Below are 24,732 nucleotides of genomic sequence, written 5' to 3'. Positions count from 1 at the left end.
AAGAATAGAGTCTCTTGGGTTGAAATCTAGGTAAGTAAATAGATTATTAGATCTTTAGGAAACAAAGTAAGAGGCTTGTGGATCTCTAAGGAATTATTATTATATCTCTACTTAATGATTCCGAAGAATAGTCTATATATATTTTCAGAAAATCTTGAAAACATGCTCCAAGGACTCTCAAATCCTTGTAAAAAGTTCTTCCCAACAACTAACTTGAATTCCCCCCACCCCACCTTTGCAGCCCATTTTTGTCTCGTGCCTGAACCAAAAGCCATACTCCTGACTGTTCTGCTCTCTTAGTCCATCCTCTCCATCATCACTCCTGACTGTTCTCCTCTCCAGGTCTCCACATCCCCAGCCCTATTTCCCAGCAAGAGGGCCAAGACACTTCCTTATTCCTTAACACAAGCTACAAGTACTCTCTGGTACACTGCATTCAGCCCATAAAGTCAGGTTCCCTGCACAATTTTAAAAAAAGGAAGAAAAAAAGAAAAGACAAGTAGAAACCATACTTACTAATACAGGCTAAGGTGGTCCAGCTGGCTGTGCATGTGGATGGGGTAGGTCTCTGCCAGGTGAATCAGCTTTTCTATGGCTTCATAGATAAAAATAATGCAAATCAGGGAGGCAAATGCTTCTTCTGTGAAGCGGGTAATGTAACAGACAAGGGAACTGGCATCAGTTGCCACAAGGACGATACACAGGAAGGCGGTCCACAGTCCAATACAAGCTCGCAGGGAGAGGTATGAAAGAGCGTAGTCTCTGAAACAAGACCAAGGTTCATCAGAAAGTATGGATGGATGAATTATAAGACAAAGGGTCAGAAATGTAATTAGTTTGTCTCATAGTACCCATTCTGGTATTGCAACCCAGTTTGTCCCTAATTCTAACTGTACTTCCCTCCTCAATGCTGCCCAGGGACAGCTGTGACAAAAGATTTGCTCTGCAAGCTGGTATTTGCCACAGCAAGGACATGGGAAGTGGAGAAGGAGGGAAGAGCCCTCACGCATTCCTGTCATTTTTGGCCAACGTGATTCAGATCTTATTCTTGCAGTTAGGAAAATGGAGCTGGCCCTTGTTCTACATATTCCCACTCCTAATACAAAATGGAGAAAAGATTTTATAGGAAAAGTAGGGAGATAAGGGTTCTGCCAAGTCTCCACACATCACTAGCAACCAGAATATGAAGAGGGTGTATTAGGCCAAATTAAAAGTGAACTTGAAATAAAAATAGAGGAATTTGAATTAGCTAGGAAAGTTTTTTTGTTTGTTTGTTTGTTTGTTTGTTTTAAAGATAAAAAGCCAAGACTTCAATAATGGCTGAGGGCCATTAATAAAGCTCTTTAAGACTGGGAGATGCACTATTTTAAGTACAGTACTACCTGGGGGACAGGACAACAAACCAAATGATATTCGTCCTTCTGGTTTTTACAATCCAGTAAAATTCAGTAATATTTGCCTGCTTACCCTCACCTAGGATCCTGGCATTCAATTCTAAGAGCACAATTAACACATTGAGTTAGAGTTTTCAGAAAACCAAATGTCTTACTTGCAGAATTTGAACAAAATCTTTTCAAACACAAGCACTGGCCCCGTACTTCCTAGGATGGTGAGAGCCTGTCCCGCAAACAAGGAATAGGCAATCCCAGTCATGGAGGCTCCAAACAAGGATTCAATTGCACTCTAAGGGGGGAAAAGAAATCATCAGAGTCCATAACCCGTCTGTAACCAGTAATGTGGGCTTCTGTACATTCCTGACTTAGATCTCTTGTGTGCCCTGACAAGCCATTTGCTTGTGTTTCATCTTAGCAAGAGTGAAGAGTACACACTGTCTAATACCCCTGTAAACGGGTACCACTGTGATGATTCAGGTGCCCAAATCCAACCATGTATGATTCCTTAACTAAGTCCTGTTCTTCGGTGACTCCATTCAGTATATGGAAATATACACAGAAAACACAATGACACCATTCACACAACGAGCCATCACTGAGTCACCTCAAATGTCAAATGACATTGATGTATCATTTTCCATCCTTTGAGCACCAGGTAATTCAACTGGGCCATCAACCACTGAAATTGATATTCAAGTGGAAGAGAGTCTATTCTAAAGGGGAAACTGTGTTGCTTCACTGTATGAAGTCAGAAGACCACAGTAATTCAGTGGAAAGGATTTAATCTCCTTGGTTCTAGCCTGGGAGCTTTCCTCTTCAGCAGACTTGACTGGCAACACAGTACTTTAAGTCTTGTGTAGGGACCCACAGAAGTGGTTAAAAGTCCTTACTATGCGTCCCTCAGTGGCTTCTCCGAGCAATCCCCCAAAGGTGATGACAGGCGACATGCAGGCACAGTACAGGAACAGAAAGGAGGCCAAACACTGTAAGCTGAGTGCATCCCGGTAGTCGCTCCAGTACCAGGGGGCCTTCCGCTTGATGTCCAACACCAAGCCCCCAAAGAGCCTGTGGAAACATGGCAGACAGACCGCTGACATGGTCCCGCTTCCATGAAAGGATCTGAACAGCACCCATTTGAAAAGCCCTTCAGATGTGTTCTGTACTAAGACATACTTTGGCTTCAATTTGACTCCAAGTACAAGAGATCTCTCGGGGGTCAGCACAGATTCTATTTGTAGCTAAGGGTGTGAGTTTGACTGATTATCCCAAGCCTAAAAAGGATGAATTTGGGTATGCATGTTACCCATTCCAAAAAATTAACGTGAAATTAAGTAATAGCTTCAAATTTCAAATCCTGAGCTGTTAGGAAGAAATGTACAAAACCAACTCAAGGTATTAAAGTTGTTAGTTTTAGTATATGTAGTCTACATTAAAAGCCCCATCACATGCACTTTCCTGCTCTGAACAGCCACCCACCTTCCTGTTGAGAAATTAGCATAATAATTCATTCAGGCAGTTGACAAGTAATAGCAGATAACTTCGTGCCAGGCCTTATGCCAGGGGCTAGAGAGGCAGCAGTGAGCAAGACAACACAGCCCTTCTCTCCAGGACCCACAGTCTAGTGCAGGAGATAGGCAGTGCAGTGAGGGTGCCCCCGCAGACAGCATAAGACAGGGAGGGACATTTCAGCAGGGACTCAGAGAACAGATCAGGGGTCAGCCAGATGAGGGAGAGGGGCTAGCACGGGCGCCACCTAGAGGTGAGAGCGCATGGCTGCCCGAACTATGGGGAGAGTGGGGTGGGGGGAGACTGAGGAGCCAATGCCAACAGGCGAGGATGGAAAAGCTGGAGAAGCTGGAGAAGCCAAGTCACGAAGAGCCTTATAAATTGTTTTACAGAATTAGAACCTTATGCTAATGGCATGTCACATCACTGAAGGATTGTAAACAGGAGAACAACATAAACATGAATTCTGGAAGGATCTGTCTGGCAGAGATATAATGAATGGAATGTGGGCAAGACTGGAGGCAGTGGATTGGGACGAGGAGAAGTGGACGGATTCAAGGGCTTAATCGGGAAGTAGAATCAACAGGACTCGGTGGCAGGACTTTGGGGACCCTTCTCCACTTCCCAAGGATGAGACGGATCAAGAGCAAGATATCCCACACCAAGGAGGAGTAGTGTTCTCAAATGGGGTTACTTTTTCTGAGAGTGGAGTCCCTATATCAGAGTGAAAGCTGGTAGGAGAGTCGCAAAAAGAGTCACTCGGCATTCTACAGGACAAATGGCCTGGTCTCCTCTACAAATCAGTGGCACAGAGAAAAAGGAAGGAAAGCTGTTATAAAATAGGATCATAATAACCAAATGCAACTCCTGATTGGATCTTATGTTAAGCAAATAACTCTAAAAAGATGTTGCTAAGACAATCACAAAAAGTTGAATATGAACTGAGCATTAGACAATTTAAAGAATTAGTGTTAATTGCGTTAGATATCTTAATGGCATGAGAGTTGTTTTTTAAAATGTCCTCATCAAACAGAGATACATACTGAAGTAGTTACAGGTAAAATGACATGATACCGGTGATTTGGTTTTAAATAATCTAGAAAACATAAAAATAAAACAATTAAGTGGGGAGAAATAGATGAAACATAATTGGCAAAGTGTTCATCACTCTTGATGGGCACACAGGGGTTCATTGTACCATTCTCTCTTCTGTCTTATGTGGTTGAAATTTTCCATAATAAAAAGCTAAAAACAAAAAATGAGCTATTCTTTCATGAAAGGAGGCTTGGCCAGCTCTTTCTTTCTCTCTGCCTGAGAGCCTGGAGGAGAACCAGGAGGCCTGGAACGTGGGCGCCAGGGGAGAAGGCCCAGCCAGCTCTCGCTCTCTCTCCATGTGAATGCCTTCTCTCCCCTAGCCAGGTGCACTGAGGGCACAGGTAGACACAGGGCAGATGCTATTCTGTCTTGCCCGTTTGCTCTTTTCCTCTGGTTTGGCTGGGTGTAGTTGGGATTTACCATTTTTTTATTTATATCAGTAACATCACAATCTAGGTCTTGGCTTAGGGAAGAGAGGCAAAGATAAGTTTGCTTCTCGTCTATCTGGCAATCTATCTAGCTTAGGTAAGGAGCTATCTATAGGATCTAACTCAGAATGTGAGAATTCCACCTCAGGGTTTGGAACCAAGGCTCCAATTTGTAATAAAGTGTCACTCTGTTTTGCTTTGTCCTCTAGGTAAATAAGACCTTATAGGCAACTGTGACTAGTCTAGGGCACGATATAAGCATTTCTGGGTCTTTACCAACACAGAATCTTGGTTCCGTATAAATATCACCTCTTAATCATTGATGACCTTCCTCGGAAGGGTATTGTTCTGGGAAAATAATCTCCTTCTGCAATAATGAGCCTCACCCCACTAGGCAACGGGAGATGCTGCCATGACTGCTCAGCACCCCCTTGGATGCAGGAGGCACCTTCAGTGAGGAATGTCTGTGAGTAACAGGCAAAGGATTTATGTGAAATGGATTCCTAAGAAGCCAATGGAAAGGGAGGACATCTGTTTGCCTAGTGGTGATTAAAAAGGGAAAGAAGGGGTGCCTGGGTGGCTCAGCTGGTTAAGTGTCTGCCTTTGGCTCATGTCATGGTCTTGGGGTCTTGGGCTTGGGCTCTGTGTGGCACTCCTTGCTCAGCTTTTCCCTCTCCCTCTGCCCCTCACCCCTGCTCCTACACTCTCTCTCTCTCTCAAATATATAATAAAATCTTTTTAAAAAAATAAATAAGAGGCGGGCGCCTGGGTGGCTCAGTCATTAGGTGTCTCCCTTCAGCTCCAATCATGAACACTGCGTCCTGGGATTGAGCCCTGCATTGGACTCCCTGCTCAGCAGGAAGCCTGCTTCTCCCTCTCCCACTCCCCTTGCTTGTGTTCCCTCTCTCGCTGTGTCTTTCTCTGTCAAATAAGTAAAATCTTTAATAAATAAATAATTAAGGACAGAAAAGACCTGAAGCTCTTATTGGTAATATAACTATAAATTAATAATTTCTGAACACTGTTTACAAAGTCAACCTTATATCTCATTCATGCATAAAAATCAGACCATAATCACACATCTACCACAAGATCAGGCACAGGTGCTTCTCGTCACATCTGAGACTTCCTTTCCCTTTCAAAACTACCCTTGATGTTCAAGTTTTGCTGGGATAGGAGGTACACAGGGTTATGAATTTAAGCTTGATGCAAGACAGGACTTACCCGTGTAGAGGGTCACTAGGCTCTGGAGCACTGACTTAAGGAGCCCTTCTCTGGAGGGCTCTAAGGACAGGACAGCCATCCTCTGTCTGGTATGCTTTGGAAGAAACCTGTTTGAAGTGTGGGGGGTGGGGATCATCGAGATAGCAGCTCCTGATTCTTTTTCTTCATTAACCCTTCCCCAAAGCGGCAATACCCCAATAAGGTACATAAATACACCTTGAAAAAGCCATTTCAGAGTATCCTCCTTGTGGTGAGGCTTCTGGCCTAGGAATACTCTAGTCAGACATTTTTTTTTTTTAAGATTTATTTATTTATTTGACAGACAGAGATCACAAGTAGGCAGAGGCAGGCAGAGAGAGATGAAGCAGGCTCCCTGTGAGCAGGGAGTCCAATGTGAGGCTTGATCCCAGGACCCCGAGATCATGACCTGAGCCGAAGGCAGAGGCTTTAACCCACTGAGCCACCCAGGTGCCCCTAGTCAGACTTTCCTCATTACTATGTACGGGAATTCATCAGCATCATTGCCTGCATCAACATCAGGGAGGTCCAAAGACACTGTCTTTAGCCTTGGCACAGTGGGCCATGTAATAAAGAACTCAGACTACTCCTTTCCACCTGTCTCTTTCCCACCTTCTTAGAGTCTACACTCCCCCATATTCATATACCTCACCATCCAACAAGTAGAACATCCCTGAAGTCTCCAAGTGTTGCCCAAGGCCATACAACATGATAGGCATAAAGCAGATTCTCCACCTCAAAGAAACACAACTAACGGTATGAAGAACTCCAAAACCGAGGCTGCTAATGTATTTTTAGTCTGTGTAGTCCAGGCAGGTCCAGAAAGTTCTAGGATGTCCATCTGCGTGGGTGGGTTTATGTTCACTCTTTGAGAGTGATCTCATTACTCTGAGATTGGGAAAGGGGCAAGAGTTGGCACAGAACCATAATTTCTGATGCAGGCATTAAGTCCCCTTGTAGTAGCCACTACAAGTCTACAATGGGAGAAAGGCCATGTGTCTTGAGGTCTTCTACAAAGGGTTCTAAGGAAAACTTTAGTAGGAGTTCAGGAAGAGAAAATATCTCCCTCACCAAGCTGACTAGGCTCTGAGCCTAGATAACTCTTCCTTTCAGTCTCATCAACTCCATAACTTCCTGACAAGACACAAAGAGAGAACTTCCTCAAACCCTATGTGAATTTGTGAGTAAGAGTACTTTGATGCCATGAGAAAGCATGTGATGATTCTGGCTGTATGAGATTTTCTTTTGGGATGTCCGGCACCATTGTCGAGAATCTATAATTGTTGAGATCCGATCTAATGCTCTCCTCAACCCCCACGTGGAATTGATGATAAATGACCCCCTCAAAAAGCCTGAGACTCTAGTTTGTTCTCATCTGACACCAAAAGAACCCTGAAATCTCACTCCTGCATGGATATCATTTGGAGGAAATCCTGTTGCCCTCATTTCCACTACCTTCAAACTTTAAATCCTAGGGTATGGACACCATTTATATTCAAAAAATAAATCACAAGTCTGAAATACTATCAAAGCCATTCCTAAGACTGTTCTCTCCAAAACCACCACCTCTTCCAGAACAGCCTCAATCCTGGAACCTATTCTAAGGACAGATGTTTCCCTTGAACTACCTCTCAAAACCAGGCCTCCCACCCAATTCAGGCTTCTCCCAACTGTAAAGAAAATGTTTAACTCACTTTTGGAGGTTGCTTCCTCATTTTAGTGACTCCCTTCCATCAAAGGACTGTTCCTTTCCTCCATGATCCCTCCCCAGAACCCAATTATCTTTCCCCAACCTCAAATACCTTCCTCCAGCCAGGAAACACACTTCCCCTCTGGAAACTGCTAGTTAGGTGTCTCTTCCGCTGCTTCTCAGTCTCCTTTTCCAGCTCTTCCCTGAATTTCCAAGAATGGAAAAATAGATGACTGTCTATAATTCTAAAAAAAAAACCCTGAGTTTCCACTGCATAGAGTACTGAGGAGAGAAAACTAAGGAAAACAACTTGAAGCAAAGAGGGAAAAAATAAGGTGAAAGTGAGGAAGTAGAGGATGTAACAAAGCTTTTCTCCGTGATCAGAGTCCTGTCCTGAGAATCTCCACCGACGTGTCCTGCTTAGACAATTTACAGAGACAGAACTATGGTCTCAACCCTCTCCCACAATCTGGGGGAAACCCTAGATGTCACTCCAACCCAAAATATCACCCTCTTGGGGCACCTGGGTCGCTCAGTGGGTTAAAGCCTCTGCCTTTGGCTCACGTCATGATCCCAGAGTCCTGGGATCAAGCCCCCGCATCGGGCTCTCTGCTCAGCAGGGATCCTGCTTCCTCTTCTCTCTCTCTCTCTGCCTGTCTCTCTGCCTACTTGTGATCTCTGTCTGTCAAATAAAAAAATAAAATCTTAAAAAAAAAAAATCCTCTTTACCACCTTCTCACCTGACAAATAAAACCAAGTCTGGAGACCTGCTTCCCTAACCTTCCATAGAGAACCTTCTCCTTGGGCATCTGTCCATAGAATCCTGGCCTAGAAGAGTAGGTTGACTATTGAGAAACACACACACCTCTCAAGTACTACCTATATTCCTACTCTAAGGGAGTTTCTTAAGTTCAAATAATTACTCGGTATTTATCTATACTTAGTCCACTCATGCTACAGAACAGGAATCATTCTAAAAGTATTCATTCATAAGTTCTTCAGATATTAAGTGCCTAGTCTGTGCAGGGCACGGTGCTGGGTGCTAGGAATAGAGTGGGCACCCCGTCCTCTAGCGGCAAACGTTCCAGCGGGAAGACAACAAATTAAGCAATGATAATAAAGTATGAGAAGGGCTGGAACCTGGGGCAGGGCGGGGCAGGGCGGGGCAGGGCGGGGGCGGGGTGGGGGCGGGGTGGGGGGCGCAGGGGCCGGGGGAGGGGAGGCGGGTGGCAGACGAATGAAGACAGAACTCAAAGCTGTGGCACCACATAGCGGGAATACCGAACCTCATCTGTAGTCTTAGAAGGCTTTCCAAAGGAAGTGACACCTAAGCCGAGACAAAGGACAAGTGGCAGCCAGGAGATGAGGAAGAGAATGAGTGTTCAAATCGGGGAATAATGTGTGGAAAGGAGGGGAGGGGAGACAAACTTTGGTAGGTAGTTTGAGAAACTTGAATGAATGAATACAATATCTGATATATTTGCAATACTTATTATAGTCAGTGGTTCCATCTGGAAAGTCATTCCCAGGCAGTATACTAGGGAGACGAAAGCTGAAAGCAAAAAGTCCGACTCGTTCCTTTGCACACCTTCAGCCCGGTAAGCAGTACGAGCTGTGAAATGTCCGCGGACTTACCGCCCGGTGCGCTGAAGTTCCGGCCCGCTGTGGCCCCCGTGTGGTTCCGGTTCTATGTGGCAAACATTTCCGTTTGGAACTCCAGGCATTTTCCTTTTCTCCTTTTAACAAAGGACCCCCAGATTAGTAAAGTCAGCCATCTATTCTGTCCTTCCTGCTAACAGGGGGTAGTGGTAAGGAGAGAATCCAAAAGCAGCCCCCAAATACCCAAGGGTTTGTCGTTTTCAAATGCATTTACTGATTTGGGGCAGTTTATTTGATTTTGCTGAAAAACAAACAAGTACACAGAATTTCTCCCCCTCTCTACTAGTACCTGACTCCTAACTCTGCCTTGTCCAGAAACAGAAAAATGGAAGCTTTGGCGTCAGCTCTGTCCTAAGTTCCCTTTTCAAATCTCTCTCTGTGTAATCTTACTTTCCCTTAAAACTTTGAAGATAGTTTTATCTATTTGTAAAACTAAGGATAAAAATACAGATTTGGGGATGCTGCCAGCAAGGCTGAGCTAGGATTTGTAAAGCACCAAGTGCAGTGGCTAATGTGCAGGTGCTCCCTTTCCACTCTAGTCAGGCCACAAGCCTGGGTGACTGGCTGTGACTCTGCGCCTTGCTCCTTTCATTGCATGGCCTCATCTACAATCTCCTCCCAAGAAATGTCCTTCCCTCCCCTCTCTGCCGTTGGGAAGCCTTGGGGATGCTAATGTGCATACATTACCTGGGAGGGGACATTTTTGGGTGGCTCGATTCTAATGGAGGGGTCCCACTCCCCTGGAGGCAGCACAGTGACCTGATCCAGGAACTCATCAATTCCCGCCAGGAGATCATCTCGTTCTTTTGCCTTATATGCCACGTCATGAAAAATCTACAGGGAAGAAAAAATCCTCAGGAAAGTTGAAAATAACTTAAAACAATCACCAGTGACTATGGTGAAGGACAGATACACCCTCATGATTTTTATCTGTCATAGGGATCTGAAATGTGGAAAACTTTAGCATTTAAAAAAATGCAAAAATAAGAGGCCCCTGGGTGGCTCAATTGTTACACATCTGGCTTCAGCTCAGGTCATAATCCCCGGGTCCCGGGATTCTCCCACTCCCCCTGCTTGTGTTCCCTCTCTAGCTGGGTCTCTCTCTGTCAAATAAATAAAATCTTTACAAAAAAAAAAAAAGTAGAGATAAACTGATAAAAAACATAAACCCGAAGATGAGATGGGTCAAGAAGGACTAGCTATGTGTCTGTTAGTACAAGAAGAGATAAGACTCTAACATTGTATCGTTGTCATCCCTCCAAAGAGTGGAACAAAAGGCAAAAGGCATGGGAAAATTTCCTGATCATAATAGTTGGAAAAACTGGATGGAATTACTAATGAAGTTCTCTCCAAGAAATAAGTTTCCCAGTCAAAGAGAGATAAGAAAACACAACCCCCACTTCACTCTACCTGCTAAGACATGCCTTAAAAACATTACACTGAAGCTTACATGAGCAGTGCAGGCCTTACTAAGGTATATAGTGGGGATCCAGCACCATGGCAGCCAAAATATCCAGTTTTCTTGGGACATTCACATTACAGTGCCCAAGTTCATACCCCTGACCTTTATGCAAACTATTCTCGTTTACATGGAATAAGAGTGAGGTTTCTTTATGTAAATAGCCTTTATGTACGGAATTAACCATCCTCTCTAGAAAGTTGTCAGCCTTTGTGTCTTTCTCTCTAGGTATCCTAATTGGCAATAATAATTTTCCCAGAAAAGGAATTCTCTGAATCCTTGATTTCTCAAAAAGGGAGAGATAACATAGGAAGAAATACCTCCAAGAAGGTTTGGTCCTCCTACAAAAGGCATTCAGAGAAGTGACCTGAACTGCTTCCCTGAAGATAATTACCCAGGATGGTAATTATTTTATCTCCAAAAAATAGCATAGGACTTGGCACAGAGTAGATACTCAGTAAGTGTCTGTAGCATGAATGGGAAGAAGTGGCTCATACCTCATCTGTCATGATGGTAGCCATGGATCTGCCAATCTCATGGTACTGCTGACCTTTCCCTACTGGACCCAATAGGATAAACAAAAATCTGGCAAGACATACAGAGGATGAAATTATAAATTATGTCAGTAAACATAAAGAAGTGTCATCATATTCCTCTCTAAACAACAAAACATTTCTCTTTCCTATCAAACAGAAATCACTGTCATAACTTCAATAAAACAAGACAGGCTAATGATGGGGCAATAGAAGTTGCCTTGACCTAAAAGCTCCGCTATGAGCATTGAAAGCTATTTCAATACTCCATTCAATAATATGGTTACCATTCTTAGGGTTTCCATAGACACAATTCCTTACAATAGAAAAAAATGCTTTTTTCAAAACATACCATTGTAGTGCAAACTCAAGGTTTTCTGAATCTCTTTCATTGCTCTAATAAGAAAATCATGGGGAGAGGAGAGGGATAAGGAAGTTGAAATGATGAAGCCCAATAGAGGGGTCTAAACTGTGTTCTGGACATCTGGGTACTCTGTAATTAACGGGGCTCTGAATCACCTGAGTCACCACTTTCAGAGTGCGTGAATAGCCTTATGAAGAAATGTGGACATATTTGCAAACCATTACAAATCCTGCCAGAACTGTGGAAAAAGACATCAATACCTTTGCTCAGAGACATTTCCCCAAGACACAGCTCTGTGGAACTGGGAGACTAAGACTCAGGCTTCCCATCCTAACAAGTGATTAGCCCATGGTCTGCCCTTTGGATGCTCTTCAGTTCTCCATTCCCAAGCCTGTAGGTACTGTATAGTCACAGCCTTAAAACTCTTAAGAGTCCTTCTGCATGGAATTAATCAAATATACCCCCAGTGAGAGCACTGCTGAATTTTAAATAGCATTCCCCAGTTAATCCTAGATTTTGGCATTAGCTACTTTCTTCCACCAGCGCTCACACAAATTTGTACTGGAGTTTTGCAGTCCTTGTCTTTACCTGGTAGGGATGGGCACTTCTGTCAGGCCTGAAAGAAGAACAGCAGGAGACAGCCTCACAAAGGCAACAATGGGGCGGTCCAGAGTATCCACCTCTCCAACCAGGACATTTGAGGCCTCTGCCCCCGTGGGAATTTTTTTCATGAAATGAAGATCCACCTGCAAGTCCAAAAGAACGCTCTGACAACCTAGGAGCATCCCCTCAAACATCATTCACCCTCTCGTACCTGACGTTCATCTGCTATTTTATGATTTAACAAGTGTTTTCTTACACTAGTTCACATAATCCTTACAATAACTCTGTAAAGTGGATAAAACAGGCCTTGTCAGCCCCATTTTTTTATTTTAAAAATGAAGCAGCTGAGACCCAGAGAAGCTGACTTGCCCAGTGGAGCTTTGAAAAGAGGGAATTTAAATCCAGGTGTTCTGATTTGAATCCCATTACCCCACTCTTTCTCAAAGACTGTTGTTGAAGCGCTAGGCCACATTATTTTCCATTTTAAAATACTTGAATGCTTTGTCAGAGATTTCAGCTTTTCTGAATAAAACAGGGAGCCTTACAGGCAGAGGAGCACCATGACACCATGCGTATTCTAGCTCGTGTCAAGAATAGACCCAGCCAGCAAGAGGCTGGAGGCGGGGAGATCGACGCTTATGTCAGCAGCTGCAAGGAGGCACCCAAGTCACAGTCCCGAAGAAGAGTCCCAACTGCCAAGTAGTTTTAGGAGACAAGAGCAAAAATTATCGTCCTAACAAAACCCTTGGAGGTAAGAAGGAGCTGCTGAAGAGCAAGTACCCCCCAAAAATGGTGGAAAAATCAGGAAGTCTGCATCAGTAAGGATTAGCAAGTGCTCCTCTCAGTCCAGCATGCTGAACCTGGTGGAACAGAGTGGGCCCCGCCCAGGCTGGAGAGAAAGGGAGAAGACCTGAGCAGAGGGGCCTCCTCTCCTGCAGAGGGGGTTCTGGTCTTAGACAAAGACCGAGGAAATACCAAAGCTTACCAGCTTCCAGCAAGAGGACTTTCATTTCCACTACGGCTGCACATAGGCCTCTAAGGCAAGTTCCCATGTCTGTGCTCACCTTGCTTAAATCCACAGGACTGTGTTCACAATTCACTCCATTTTTTACTTCAAGACTTGTCGTGGGAACAGACTGAGGAGACACAGTTTGACCTATTCAGAGGAAACAATTCCCTGAGTGTCTGCCCTTTGCCCCTTTGACACACCCCATCCATCACGGGTTGGCTAAGGCCATGTCTCCAGCAAAGCCCATATAGAGAAGTCCAGATGACTATGAAGCTAAGACCCACACATACATATCACCTTACCCACTAGTTAGCGGTAAAGGGAGGACAGACGTCTTACTACTTCTGCACCTTCTTCCTGAACATATTTCTGATCATCTTTCCTTCCTCTAGTAAGGTAGTGACTCTTAACCAGCAGTACACCTCAGAACTTTTCAAGTGTGTGGATTCCCAGGCACATCCCTGAACGCTGGGATTCAGTGTATGCAGGGGCAGGGAGACCTACAGGTTAGGCCCTGCCTGGCCAGAGAAAAGGAAACCAATCAGCAGCTGAAGTTCATTGAGTGTTTATAATCTACCATGCACCTGGTTAAGGGATTTACATGGATTATCGCATTGAAGGCTCACAATAAATTTGCTATTCGATGCTATTATTATCCTTATTCCACAGAGGAGAAAGGGAGACATAAAGAGATTTAGGAGGGTGCCCAAGATCACACACTTTGCAAGTAATGAAGTCTGATTCTCAAGCCTGGAAGTCTGACTCAAGAACCTATGCTACTGTACTTGGCCTCCCTGATCTAAGACCTATCTGCGGTCTTTCTGAGGCTTGCATCCCTAGGTCCACAAGAGATCAATGTCATCAGCCCCAGCCCGCCATCTTCCCTGTCAGCACGGAAGCTTGTTAGGCAATTACAGCCTGTACCCTCTAGTCACTTAGCACCTCCAACTAGTTCTTAAATGTCTAATTAATGAGAAAACAGTCACTCCTGATAATCTTACCGTTCTTATCCATCGAATGTGGATCAGACTGCTTCTTGCCAACCTCAGCAAAGGAGCGAACAATGGGAATGAGGTTATTTCTCTTTTTCTCGTTCTGATGGTGATGCTTTTTGAGCAGAGCTTCTCGCACTTTAACCCTCATGCTGTCATTCAGGTCACTGAACAGTTCTTGCTGGTCCAGGATCAGATCTGGAAAGCAGGCGCTAACATGAACACTCCAACTGACAGTCCGTGAACTCAAAGAGGCCAGCATCAGGTGGGGTGGGGGGTGAAGGGCACAGAGTAGGGGAAAGCAGTTCCATCAGGTACAACTTATGCTTCAGTGCCCCAAAGAGTTATCTGAGGACAGCAACCATGGCAAGTTATACTTGATTCATGCAACAAATTGGTTTTATTAGAAACTATTGAGCACTTAATAGTGCCAGAATGGTACTATGAACTTTCCACTGATAATTCAATCTAATCCAAATAAATACTCTAGACTTAGGTGACACTGTAACAATTTGTACAGATCAGGAAACTGAGGCCCAAACATTACAGAATTCCCCAGAATGTCTCATCTAGTAAAGTTGCAGGACAGTTCAAAACCAAGGCTGTCTGACTCAAAAGCCCACATTAATAGCTACTTTATTTTTTCATTAGCCGAAGTTCCTCTGCAGTCCCTTCCTCCAAGATTTCAACATTGCTCTGGTTGTCAAGAGGAGCTATAACTGTAGAACACTCCAAATGACCACTTGAAGGTAGAAGCTAAGCACATGGTTAAGCTAACTAAGCACCCCAGCAACTGCCGCCAAGCATCAACCTATAACCTGTCAAGTCCAGCGCAGTCTGAGGGGGAGGCAATCCCCATACCTGCTATTAATTGTGTGTTCTAGAGCTAAAGGCCCACATTCTACCCCACTTCTACCACCTTCTGTGTGATCTTGGGTAAGTTCCCCAAACTTTCCATACCCCAGTTTCATTATCTGTAATACAGAGCTAATATTACGAGCCATCCTCAAAGCTTGTTATGGAAAATTAATGAAATGATAAACACAAAATGCTGATTCTCAGCTGATACACGAGCCAATTTACCTAACTTTATCACTGACAAGAATCTATCAGGTCCCTAACGGAAAGAATGAGAGGAGTTATACTGCAATCCTACATACCTATCCTTGAGCCTCCCCAAAACTTCAACCTATTCTCAACCCCAACTCCATCCACAACTATCCAAGTACTAGAAACACTAAATAAAGAAAATATATTTTGAATATTCAAGCTGAGGATCCATGGTTTCTTTCTCTATCTTTAACCTTTATATTGATTGGCTCACTGCCCCCACATTGTAAACATGCTTCAAGATCCTGTATCTTGAAAAAAAAAATTTAATAAGAAAAAGAATGTTGGGGGGCACCTGGGTGGCTCAGCGGGTTAAGCCACTGCCTTCGGCTCAGGTCATGATCTCAGGGACCTGGGATCCAGTTCCGCATCGGGCTCTCTGCTCAGCAGGGAGCCTGCTTCCTCCCTCTCTCTCTGCCTGCCTCTCTGCCTACTTATGACCTCTGTCTGTCAAATAAATAAATAAAATCTTTTTTTAAAAAAGAAAGAAAAAGAATGTTCACCCCAGGTCCTCCCTTATTTAACCCTCTCTCTCTCTCCTATCATTTAAAGTTCTCAAAAGAAAAATTTCTCAGTGCCCTACAATTTGGCTATCTAATTGGAATTGCTTTTTTCTTTTAAGTTTTTATTTATTTATTTATTTATTTGAGAGAGAGAGCACTAGAGAGAAAACACAAGCAGGAGGAGCAACAGGCAGAGGGAAAAGCAGGCTCCCCGCTGAGCAGAGAGCCCGATGCAGGGCTTGATTCCAGGACCCTGAAATCATGACCTGAGTCGAAGGGGGACACATAACTGACTGAGCCACCCAGGCATCCCTGAAATTGTTTTTGATAAAAATCATCAATAACTTTCCTGTTGCTAAATCCGATGTTTACCTGACCTCTCTGCAGCATCCAACACTGATGAGTTGAAACTCTCTCTCCTCTTGGCTTTTGTAATGGTTTGGATGGTATCCCCCTCCCAAAGATACATCTATGTACTAATCCCCTGGAACCTGTCACTGTGATCTTATTTGTAAAAAGGTCTTTGCATACGTCAGTAAGCTAAGCATCTCAAGATAAGATCATCTTGGATGATACTGACAAATACCCTTAAAAGGGAGACAAAAATGAGAAGTCCACATGAAGACAGAGACAGACTGGAGTTAGGCATTCATGAGAAGGAACACCTAGAGCAGCTAGAAGCTGAAAGAAGCAGAAAACAGCTTTCCCCTAGAGCCTTCAGAGGGGCCACTGGATCTCATCAGAGCTGATCCCTCCCCTGTTTCCCCACATGATCCCAGAGAGGCAGAATAACTTGGATACTTGAAGAAAAGTCTGAAGAAATCTATTCAACCAGTGAAAGCTTAGCTGAGGGACGAACCCTCACGTGCTCCCAGGTGTTTCTCAAACTTCGTTCCAAAACATGGTAGCAATACTCAACTATGTCAGGAAATCCCATCAGACATCGCCCTTCACACCCTGCTGAAGCCTGGGGTGCCTTTGGCTCAATTTCTTATGGTGTCTTCCCTAGTGACCATGTTTAAAAATCTTTCCTTAACACCTTTTTCTCTGCACAATTCCCACTTGCCCCTTTCTCTAGTTATTACTGAGACATATTTCTGTGGTTGTACTTATTTAAATTGTCCCGTGGCTATTTCCCCACTAGAAGGTGAGTTTCTTGAAGGTAGGAATTGTATCTTATCTTTATTCCCCTGTGTTTAGCACACTATCAAGCATAAATAGGTACAAAATAAACGTGTGCTAAATGAACAGGCAGATGGAAGACTGAACATCTTGCTGTTTGAATAAGAAGGCTGCGAAATAGGTAGAGTAGTTTCTTAGTTTAAAACCCAACGCCCCTAACTGAAGACACTGAGGTCGGGAACTTTCAGTGACAGACCTGAGTCAACACAGCTCCTTTATTCTTTCCTCCACACCACATTTAACTTACACAAACATTCCTTTGTTTTTCCGTACCTAACCATACCTGAGATTTCTTCTATGCTATTTGCACGCATATCCAGAAGGACTGTTCCATTAATAAGGCAGCTCCTTAGCTCAAAGAGACTGTGCAGTGAAAGGGTTGCCACATAAGGTTTGCTCCAGCGTTCACCTCCATCCTCAACATCCTCTTCAAACTTCAGCCACCTGAAAGCATTTACAAACAACAAGATGTCAAAGGGAGAAAATGAGGAAGTTCCACGAGAGAATTTTTAATATAAGCCACAATGAGAGATACCTTAATAATCACACTGAACGTTATCATTTCATCATATGCTCAGGGTTCATTGATAAGCGAAAAAACAGGTTATAAAACAGCACAAAGTTGAGTACAGTTTGATCCCATTTCTATTTAAAGAAAATTTTAAAAATGCAAACACATGTATAAGACACCAAATGGTGTCTTCTTCATTATCCTTGAGGTAGTAGATTTATACATAATTTACATCTTCTTTTTGCTTATCTTCCTTTTCTTTTTTTTATTAAAGATTTTATTTATTTATTTAACAGAAAGAGACACAGCGAGAGAGGGAACACAAGCAGGGGGAGTGGGAGAGGGAGAAGCAGGCTCTCCGCTGAGCAGGGAGCCCGATGCGGGGCTCGATCCCAGGACCCTGGGATCATAACCTGAGTCAAAGGCAGATGCTCAATGACTGAGCCACCCAGGCAGCCCTTATCTTTCTTTTCTATTTCATATAAAGAGCACATATTATTTATGCAATTAAAAAGATAGATCTAATCAATATCATTTGGATAGATTAATAAAACAATAACATTTTTCTTTTTAAAAAAGCCTCTATGCATTTATAAGTTGGCAAAGACGGAATAACAAGACTAACTGCCTTTTCACTTGACATCAGAGTGATTGGCTTGCCTAATCCTCTCCACCCATGGCAAACATCCAAGGATATAGCAAGGATCCAGAAAGAGATGTTCCAGTGAGAGCTAGAGCCACACTTTGCTAGTTACCCACCTTGCCTTCTTCCCTGAAGCTCAGGCATGCTAGCTTTCTATCACCCATAAGACTCACTAGTCAATTACTGGAGGAGCCCAGACATGGTCTTAGCTAATCTGAGGGCTCTTCTGGGGTTTGAGCCTCGGGCAAACATGGTCACTCCACAGGTACCCCAGGAAATCCACCATTAGGCTACCTATACCCATGGGTCTCCATGAGGTAGGGCTGTCCCATAGGACATCTCAAAAATTATGAAAACATCCAATGAATCAAAATCCAAATGAATTAAAACACTATGGTTCACCTTCAGAAAATTCTTCACCTATCCTACATTCACCTATGCTTGGTTGCATGGTTCCAAACCAAGATGGCCCCATCAGGCATCTTCTAAGCCAGACTTATAATAGCAAGATGATCCATGAGCAACTCTTGGCCCTAAAGAAATGAGAGGACTCCGTAAAGCTTCTGTTTCTGTCACCTATCCCAGGCTCAAGGTCAATGGTATAGTGTCACCAGAGACAACACAAAAAGGCCAAGATCAAGACTTCCCACAGAAGGCTCTGGAACATCAATCCCCATGTCAGTCATCACTTCTGCCATGAAGAAATAAAAGACAAGCAGACCTGTCACTTGCTGAAAGGTAGACGTTTGCCTACCCGAGCAAATCATGACCCAGGATAGATTAGGGCCCACCTAGCTGTCTCCTTCCACTCAGCATCTTCTCCCTCCTTCATGCAGATCTCATCCAGCTCTGTGAACAGCTCATGAGGAACATGCTCTTCATCTTCCTCAGTGCCAAGAATGAACTGAACACGCTGAGATGGTGTATCTGGAAAATTGACCACAGAGAAAGGTAGATCAAAAAGATTTTAAAATGCTATTCTGTGGAAACAGTTAGTGGGAGGAAAAAACTAAGACCACTTGAAGAAAACCCACAATGAACTTGAAATCTGGTTAATCTGATCAAAAAGAATTAATTTGCTAATAAATGATTTCAGCTTATATGGTAATTGATTTGGGGGGCCAGAACTAAGAGTTTTTCAGGAAGATACTGTCCATTCTTAGAGGCATTTCTTGTTCATGGAAGCAAACTCTGGAAACTCTATTAAAGGGCTAGAGAATCAAAACTGCTTAATGGACATCACACATTCCCTCAGCCTCACCAAGGTCCCAGCCATGGACCCCTGCCCACCCTCTCTCCTGATAATGTTACCATGGGCCAGGGCCTCTGGGCCTTCTTCCCCCTGGCTGGCTCCTTTGCCCCGCCCTCGTCTCCGGTGCTTCTGGCCATGTGCTCGGTGATGGCGATGGCTCTGCCGGCCCAGCGGCATCCGAACCCCCACATACAGAGTTCTATGACCTGGAATGAAGCAGATGGACTTTGTTTTTGTTTTTGTTTTTTATGTTTTTATTTACTTATTTTTTAGTCATCTCTACACTGAATGCGGGGCTCAAACTAAGGATCCCGAAGTCAAGAGTTTCATTTCATGCTCTTCCAAATGAGCCAGCCAGGCACCCCAGAGAACACTTTCAGTAAAAGGAATCGAGCATATTTAAGAGAGGAAAAAATCATAGCTCTCTGGCCAGGTCACAACTCCGTAATGGCAAAACTTCAAAGACTCCAGGACTAAAGACGTAGAGATTGTGGAGTTGACGCACTCCTTCCTCCTGCATGGGGCTGCAAACCTCACAGGAGCATTGAGATCAAAGGAAATAATGTGCGTGGACTTGATTTGCAAACCATAAAGGCCAACAAGGATCCTAGTTGTTGTTACGACAATTTGAGCAATTGAAAAAAAGCAATATGGTCACTGTGCCAAGTCCTGGCAGGGAGGGGGTTTAGAGAAGTAGCTAAATGCTCAGGTCCTGCCTGGGTCCAAAACTTGGCCTCACCATTCACTTAACATGTGACCTTTAACAAGTTAGCTAATCTCTCTGTGTCTTTAAAAAATAATATCAAAAGCTTATTATTTAAACTCGGAGGGTTTTCATGAGTAGTACATAAGATAATGTATGTAAAATGCTTAACATGATGCCTGGAATAACTTTTAGCAGCCACTGCATTCTAGGACCAGTTTCTACTACTTTTCCTTCTGCACTGTAGAATACACAATCTAGAATAGTAGTGAGAGACTAGTGACAAATCCTAAGAAGCATGAGTCTGGGGTTACAGGGAGAGATAGTAAAAGTACAAAAAGAGAAGAATGTGGGAAGATAAGTGATCCAAGCATGTTCCTGCCCAATTCCTCCTTTTCTACTCATTTGTTCCTTCTAGAAGCCTTATTTTGTGCTGCTCAAGACTGCCAGGCTTCTCTCTTGCCTCCACCTGGCTTCCCTTGTCTTGCTGTCAGCCTGAAGCCTAGAATCAGGGGCTGCTACAACCCTGGTGCAGAGATACTCTGCCCCCACTACTGCCCAGTTCCTGCTGCTAGTGTCCTAGAACTCAGGCTGACTCCCCACTTTCTTCCACCACACATGCACTCCAGTCTTCAGTCACTGTCTTCAAATCCACAGTCCTGAGCCACACTTCCTCCCTCTGAGCAGGTGACCTCACTTCATATTTTACTAAGAAGACTTGGGCAATCTCATGTGACTTCCCTCCATCTCAGCCTGGCTTGCTTTCCTCCCCCAGCTGCCCCTCTTTTCCAGGCTAGTGAGTATGGCTTCCCATGACTCTGGAGTCCTCTTTTATCAGCTAGCCTCAGTCTCTCCTTTCCATTCACCACTTCCACAGCTTTCTCCTGATTATAAATCTCTCTTACCATTTTTTTTTTTTTTAAGTAAGCTCTAGGCCCAATGTGGGACTCATAACCCTGAGACCAAAGGGTCACATGCTCTACCAACTGACCCAGCCAGGTGCCCCATGTCTATCTCTTAAAAAGAAATTTTCCAATATACTGCTACTCTCTAAGCTTCTACCTGTCCATTCTCCTTCTCCATCAAACACTTTCAAGAACAATCTACCCACCTAGCTTCTGTTCCTCACCATCTCCTTGTTCCATAGCCTCTGCATGTGGTTACTTCCCACTCAAAGTGTTCTCATTAGGGACCACATAGTCACCAAATCTCTATAATCTTATGTCTCTCAGTTCAACTCCAAAACCTTTCCTGAGAGCCCACCACGTGCCAGACAGTATCCAAATCCCTTGACAACCTCCTCCCATTGGTGGTCCAGGGTCCCTTAGCTCCTATACCTTTGCCCTCCCTGGCTCATCTGCACACTTCTGACTTGTCTTCTCCACCCCTTTCACAGTCCACCAAAGGAAAGCTCCCAGGATTTTGGTCCTGGCCCCTTCTTTTTACTAGTATCTACTCTCATGATTTGAAAGTTTACTTCTACAAATGAACCCCAAACCTTTATCTATAGTGATTCAACATATCCCAAAGCAAACCCTATCCTCCATCTCAGATCAAGCTCATGCCCATTTCTTCCATGTTTTCATTCATGGCATCACCATTCTCTCAACTTTCCAGGCCTGAAACCTCAAGAGCTACTGTAGATTTCCAGCTCTCCCCATACCCCTCCAGTGCTACATCCTACAAATTATGGAGGTCAAGGATTTTTCTCCTTGCACTTTGACAACAGCAGGAGTCTCTTTCCTGCCTCCCACACCAGGTCAGTCCTACAGACAAATCCTCCTGAAGCACTGCTCTGATCACAGCTCACGTTTGTGCAGTCAGGACCCTTCATGTTCCTGCATGCCCAGGTCCAGCCTCCTTTCTAGTTTTTCTTCAGTAGGACAAATTGTACATCCAATAGGAAAACAAAGGGAAGGGCCTCTAAAAGAACGGAGCTATCAGCTCGAGCGAAACTGAAGTAGAAATTTCACATGTGCTCACACCAATTAAACATTCCAGGGGCAGAGAGAAATCTAGAGATGTACGCCTTTTGCATCCATCCCAGCAATGCTGTCTCCTCCCCACAGCCTCAGGTGCTGCACCCACCATCATCTTCTTTCCTCTACCCAAACCAACCCCGCTATTCCACAAATGTGCCAGTGTCTTCCAGACATGGACTTGGTTTGATCCCTCATGATTCACGGCAATGCACCATCCTTCTTGGTATTATGTCTGAGCTCCCTGATCAGAAGTGCCGCCTTCTACCTCTAACTCCCAAGAGCCCTTGGCTAGCATTCTCTTACGCACTTATTTCATGCTTTGCACTAAAATTAATACCTCCACTATTCATCTGCAAGTTTCTCAAGGTCCCAGGTCAGACTTTCTCCCTCTTGGAATCCCTCACACAAATCAGTGTTTTACCTATGGTCATCATTCCACAAATGTTCAGAAAATGGAACATCTCCTAAGAGCCTCCCTCGGGAACATAACACCTTTGAATCTCCTCAGGAGTTCCTTAATCTGACCTGAGAGGGCATCTCATTTGAAAGGAGCCACAAAAGGAATGTATAAACAAAGTGAACATGGTTAGGGCAGTTGACTCATCAAAGCATAAGACTCAGACAATCCAACCCAACCTGAGAATGGAAAGCTTAATCCAGGAAGACTTCCTGAATAAGGAGAATTTATGGAAAGAGTTGCCAACTCTTCCTGTTTCCATTGCAATGGGTTTTCCTAAGACTCTGCTCAACTTCTCTGAGGCTTCCTCAATAAGTGCTCTCCACTTACGAGTCAGTTAATTAATACAAACTGGAGTGCTGCTCTACATTCCTTTCTCTACTTCTCTCTCTTTTTCATTGTCCTCTCCCACCTTCCAAAGTCCCAAGTGATAAAGAAAAATAAAAAGAAAGGATTATATATACCACATCCTCTTTATCCATTCATCTATGGATGGACACTTGGGTGGCTTCTATATCTTGGCTATTGTAAATAATGCTGCAATAAACTTGGGGTGCATACATCTTTTTGAATTAGTGTTTTCATTTTCTTCAGGTAAATACCACTAGTGGAATTACTCGATCATATATATTTCTGGATCATACATATTTCACATGTAATTCTATTTTCCATTCTGGAGAGAACATTCATACTGGTTTCCAGGGTGGCTTTATCAATTTGCACACAAAAAATGAAATATTCCTCAGCCATCAAAAAGAATGAAATCTTGCCATTTGCAACAGCGTAAGTGGACCTAGAGTATATAATGCTAAGTGAAAAAAATCAGGTAGAGAAAGATTAAATACCATATAGTTTTATTCCTACGTGGAATTTAAGAAATAGAACAAATGAACAAAGAAGAGACCAAACACATACACACACACACACACACACACACACACACTCTTAAAATAGAGAGAACAAACTAGTGGTTCGCAAAAGTGAGGTAGTGGGGGTGAAGTAGATAAAGGGATTTAAGAGTATACTTATCATGATGAGCCCTGAGTACTGTACAGAATTGTTGAATCATTATATTGTATATCTGAAAATAATATAACACTATATGTTAATTATGCCTCAAGGGAGAAAAAGGAACAAGATTAGAGGGAAAGCTGATCAGAGATTTATTAGAATGTTGAGAGGCCAAAGGATAAAACATTTAGTATCTGGAGAAATCACACCTCCTATCCTCCTCACCCTGTCTTAGGGCAATCCTATATTGACTCACGCACATCTCAGGACATTACTGACAGGCAGATCTCTAAACATAATATAATCATGTTACAACTTTATGGAAACAGAAATATAGAGCCAGAAGAAGTCATCTGCTAAGAGGTAGGATTCCAAACCTCTGACATTATCAATGAAAACCATAAAGTGTGAAAATGACTAAATTGAATACTGTCTTAATAAAATACCATCTGTTAACTAATAATGTTCCACTATAGTATGTTAATTAGTTCCCTGTAGTACACCACTGAGACCAACCCAGGCTTGAGTCACCTAACTGTGCCAGGTCCTGCCCCAGGGGCTGAGGATACAGTAGTAAACAGCACAAGTTTCCTGTCCTCCAGACATATATTCTAATTAGGGGAGACAGGCATTATGAAAACAATAACATATTAGTTCAAGTAATGATAATTATTCTGAATAAAAACATGGTAGAGGCACCTGGGTGGCTTCATCAGTTAAGTGTCCAACTCTTGATTTCATCTCAAGTCATGATCTTAGGGTCGTGAGCTCAGCACTGGGCATGGAATCTGCTTAAGATTCTCTCTCTCTCTCCTATTGTAACCCCATGCCCCACTCTTGTGCACATGGTTCTCTCTCTTAAAAAAAAAAAAAAAAAAATGGTAGGGGACCTGAGTGGCTTAGTCGGTTAAGCATCTGCCTTCAGCTTAGGTCATGATCCTAGGATCCTAGGATCAAGCCCCCCCCTAGGGCTCTCTTCTCTATGGGGAGCCTGCTTCTCCCTCTGCCTCTGCCCCTCCCCCTGCTTATGCGCTCTTGCTCTCTCTCTCAAATAAATAAAATCTTTAAAAAAGGATAAAGTGTCTGGGGTAGAAGGTAGGGTGGAGAAGGGAGACTATAGCTAAGATGACAAGGGGCAACATCTAAGTGATGAAGAGAGGCCATGAGAAGAGCATTCCAGGACAAGGCAAGATCAATGCACAGGCCTTACAGTGGGAATGTGAGAGTTCCAAAGCAAAAGGATGGTCAGTAGGGCCAGAGCAAGGTAAAAGAGGAAAGAAGAGGAGGGGGGAAAGGTCAAAAAGACAGGCAGGGGCATATCATGAAAAACGCATGGGCAGTTAAAAGCATAAATTGTTCCCACAGAACCACTTCAGCCAGCCCTTAAAACAAGTGTTGTAAAAT

The 24,732-nt window shown here is 43.6% G+C and overlaps 1 protein-coding gene across 7 annotated transcripts in view; it reads right to left on the bottom strand.

The window, feature by feature from the left end:
- The window catches only part of SLC4A8 (solute carrier family 4 member 8), a 103,865-nt gene that overhangs the window by 35,173 nt on the left and 43,960 nt on the right, over positions 1–24,732 (bottom strand). For all 7 annotated transcript variants that reach the window (XR_004286955.1, XM_032348234.1, XM_032348236.1 and 4 more), the window contains 12 exons: positions 19,235–19,381; positions 18,715–18,850; positions 17,053–17,213; positions 13,984–14,172; positions 13,038–13,129; positions 11,959–12,116; positions 10,971–11,058; positions 9,702–9,848; positions 8,991–9,091; positions 2,285–2,459; positions 1,550–1,683; positions 517–762 (listed from right to left, as the gene is read on the bottom strand). Coding sequence is in view for 6 of the 7 variants with exons in the window: in XM_032348236.1 (XP_032204127.1) it covers positions 517–762; positions 1,550–1,683; positions 2,285–2,459; positions 8,991–9,091; positions 9,702–9,848; positions 10,971–11,058; positions 11,959–12,116; positions 13,038–13,129; positions 13,984–14,172; positions 17,053–17,213; positions 18,715–18,850; positions 19,235–19,381 (1,774 nt within the window). In the remaining variant the exon portion in view is untranslated. The remainder of the gene's footprint in view (positions 1–516; positions 763–1,549; positions 1,684–2,284; positions 2,460–8,990; positions 9,092–9,701; positions 9,849–10,970; positions 11,059–11,958; positions 12,117–13,037; positions 13,130–13,983; positions 14,173–17,052; positions 17,214–18,714; positions 18,851–19,234; positions 19,382–24,732) is intronic.

The sequence above is a fragment of the Mustela erminea genome, chromosome 6, assembly GCF_009829155.1.
Source record: "Mustela erminea isolate mMusErm1 chromosome 6, mMusErm1.Pri, whole genome shotgun sequence".
Lineage (NCBI taxonomy): Eukaryota > Metazoa > Chordata > Mammalia > Carnivora > Mustelidae > Mustela > Mustela erminea.
Note: the sequence above shows the minus strand (reverse complement) of the source record. Positions and strands in the feature narration are given on the sequence as shown.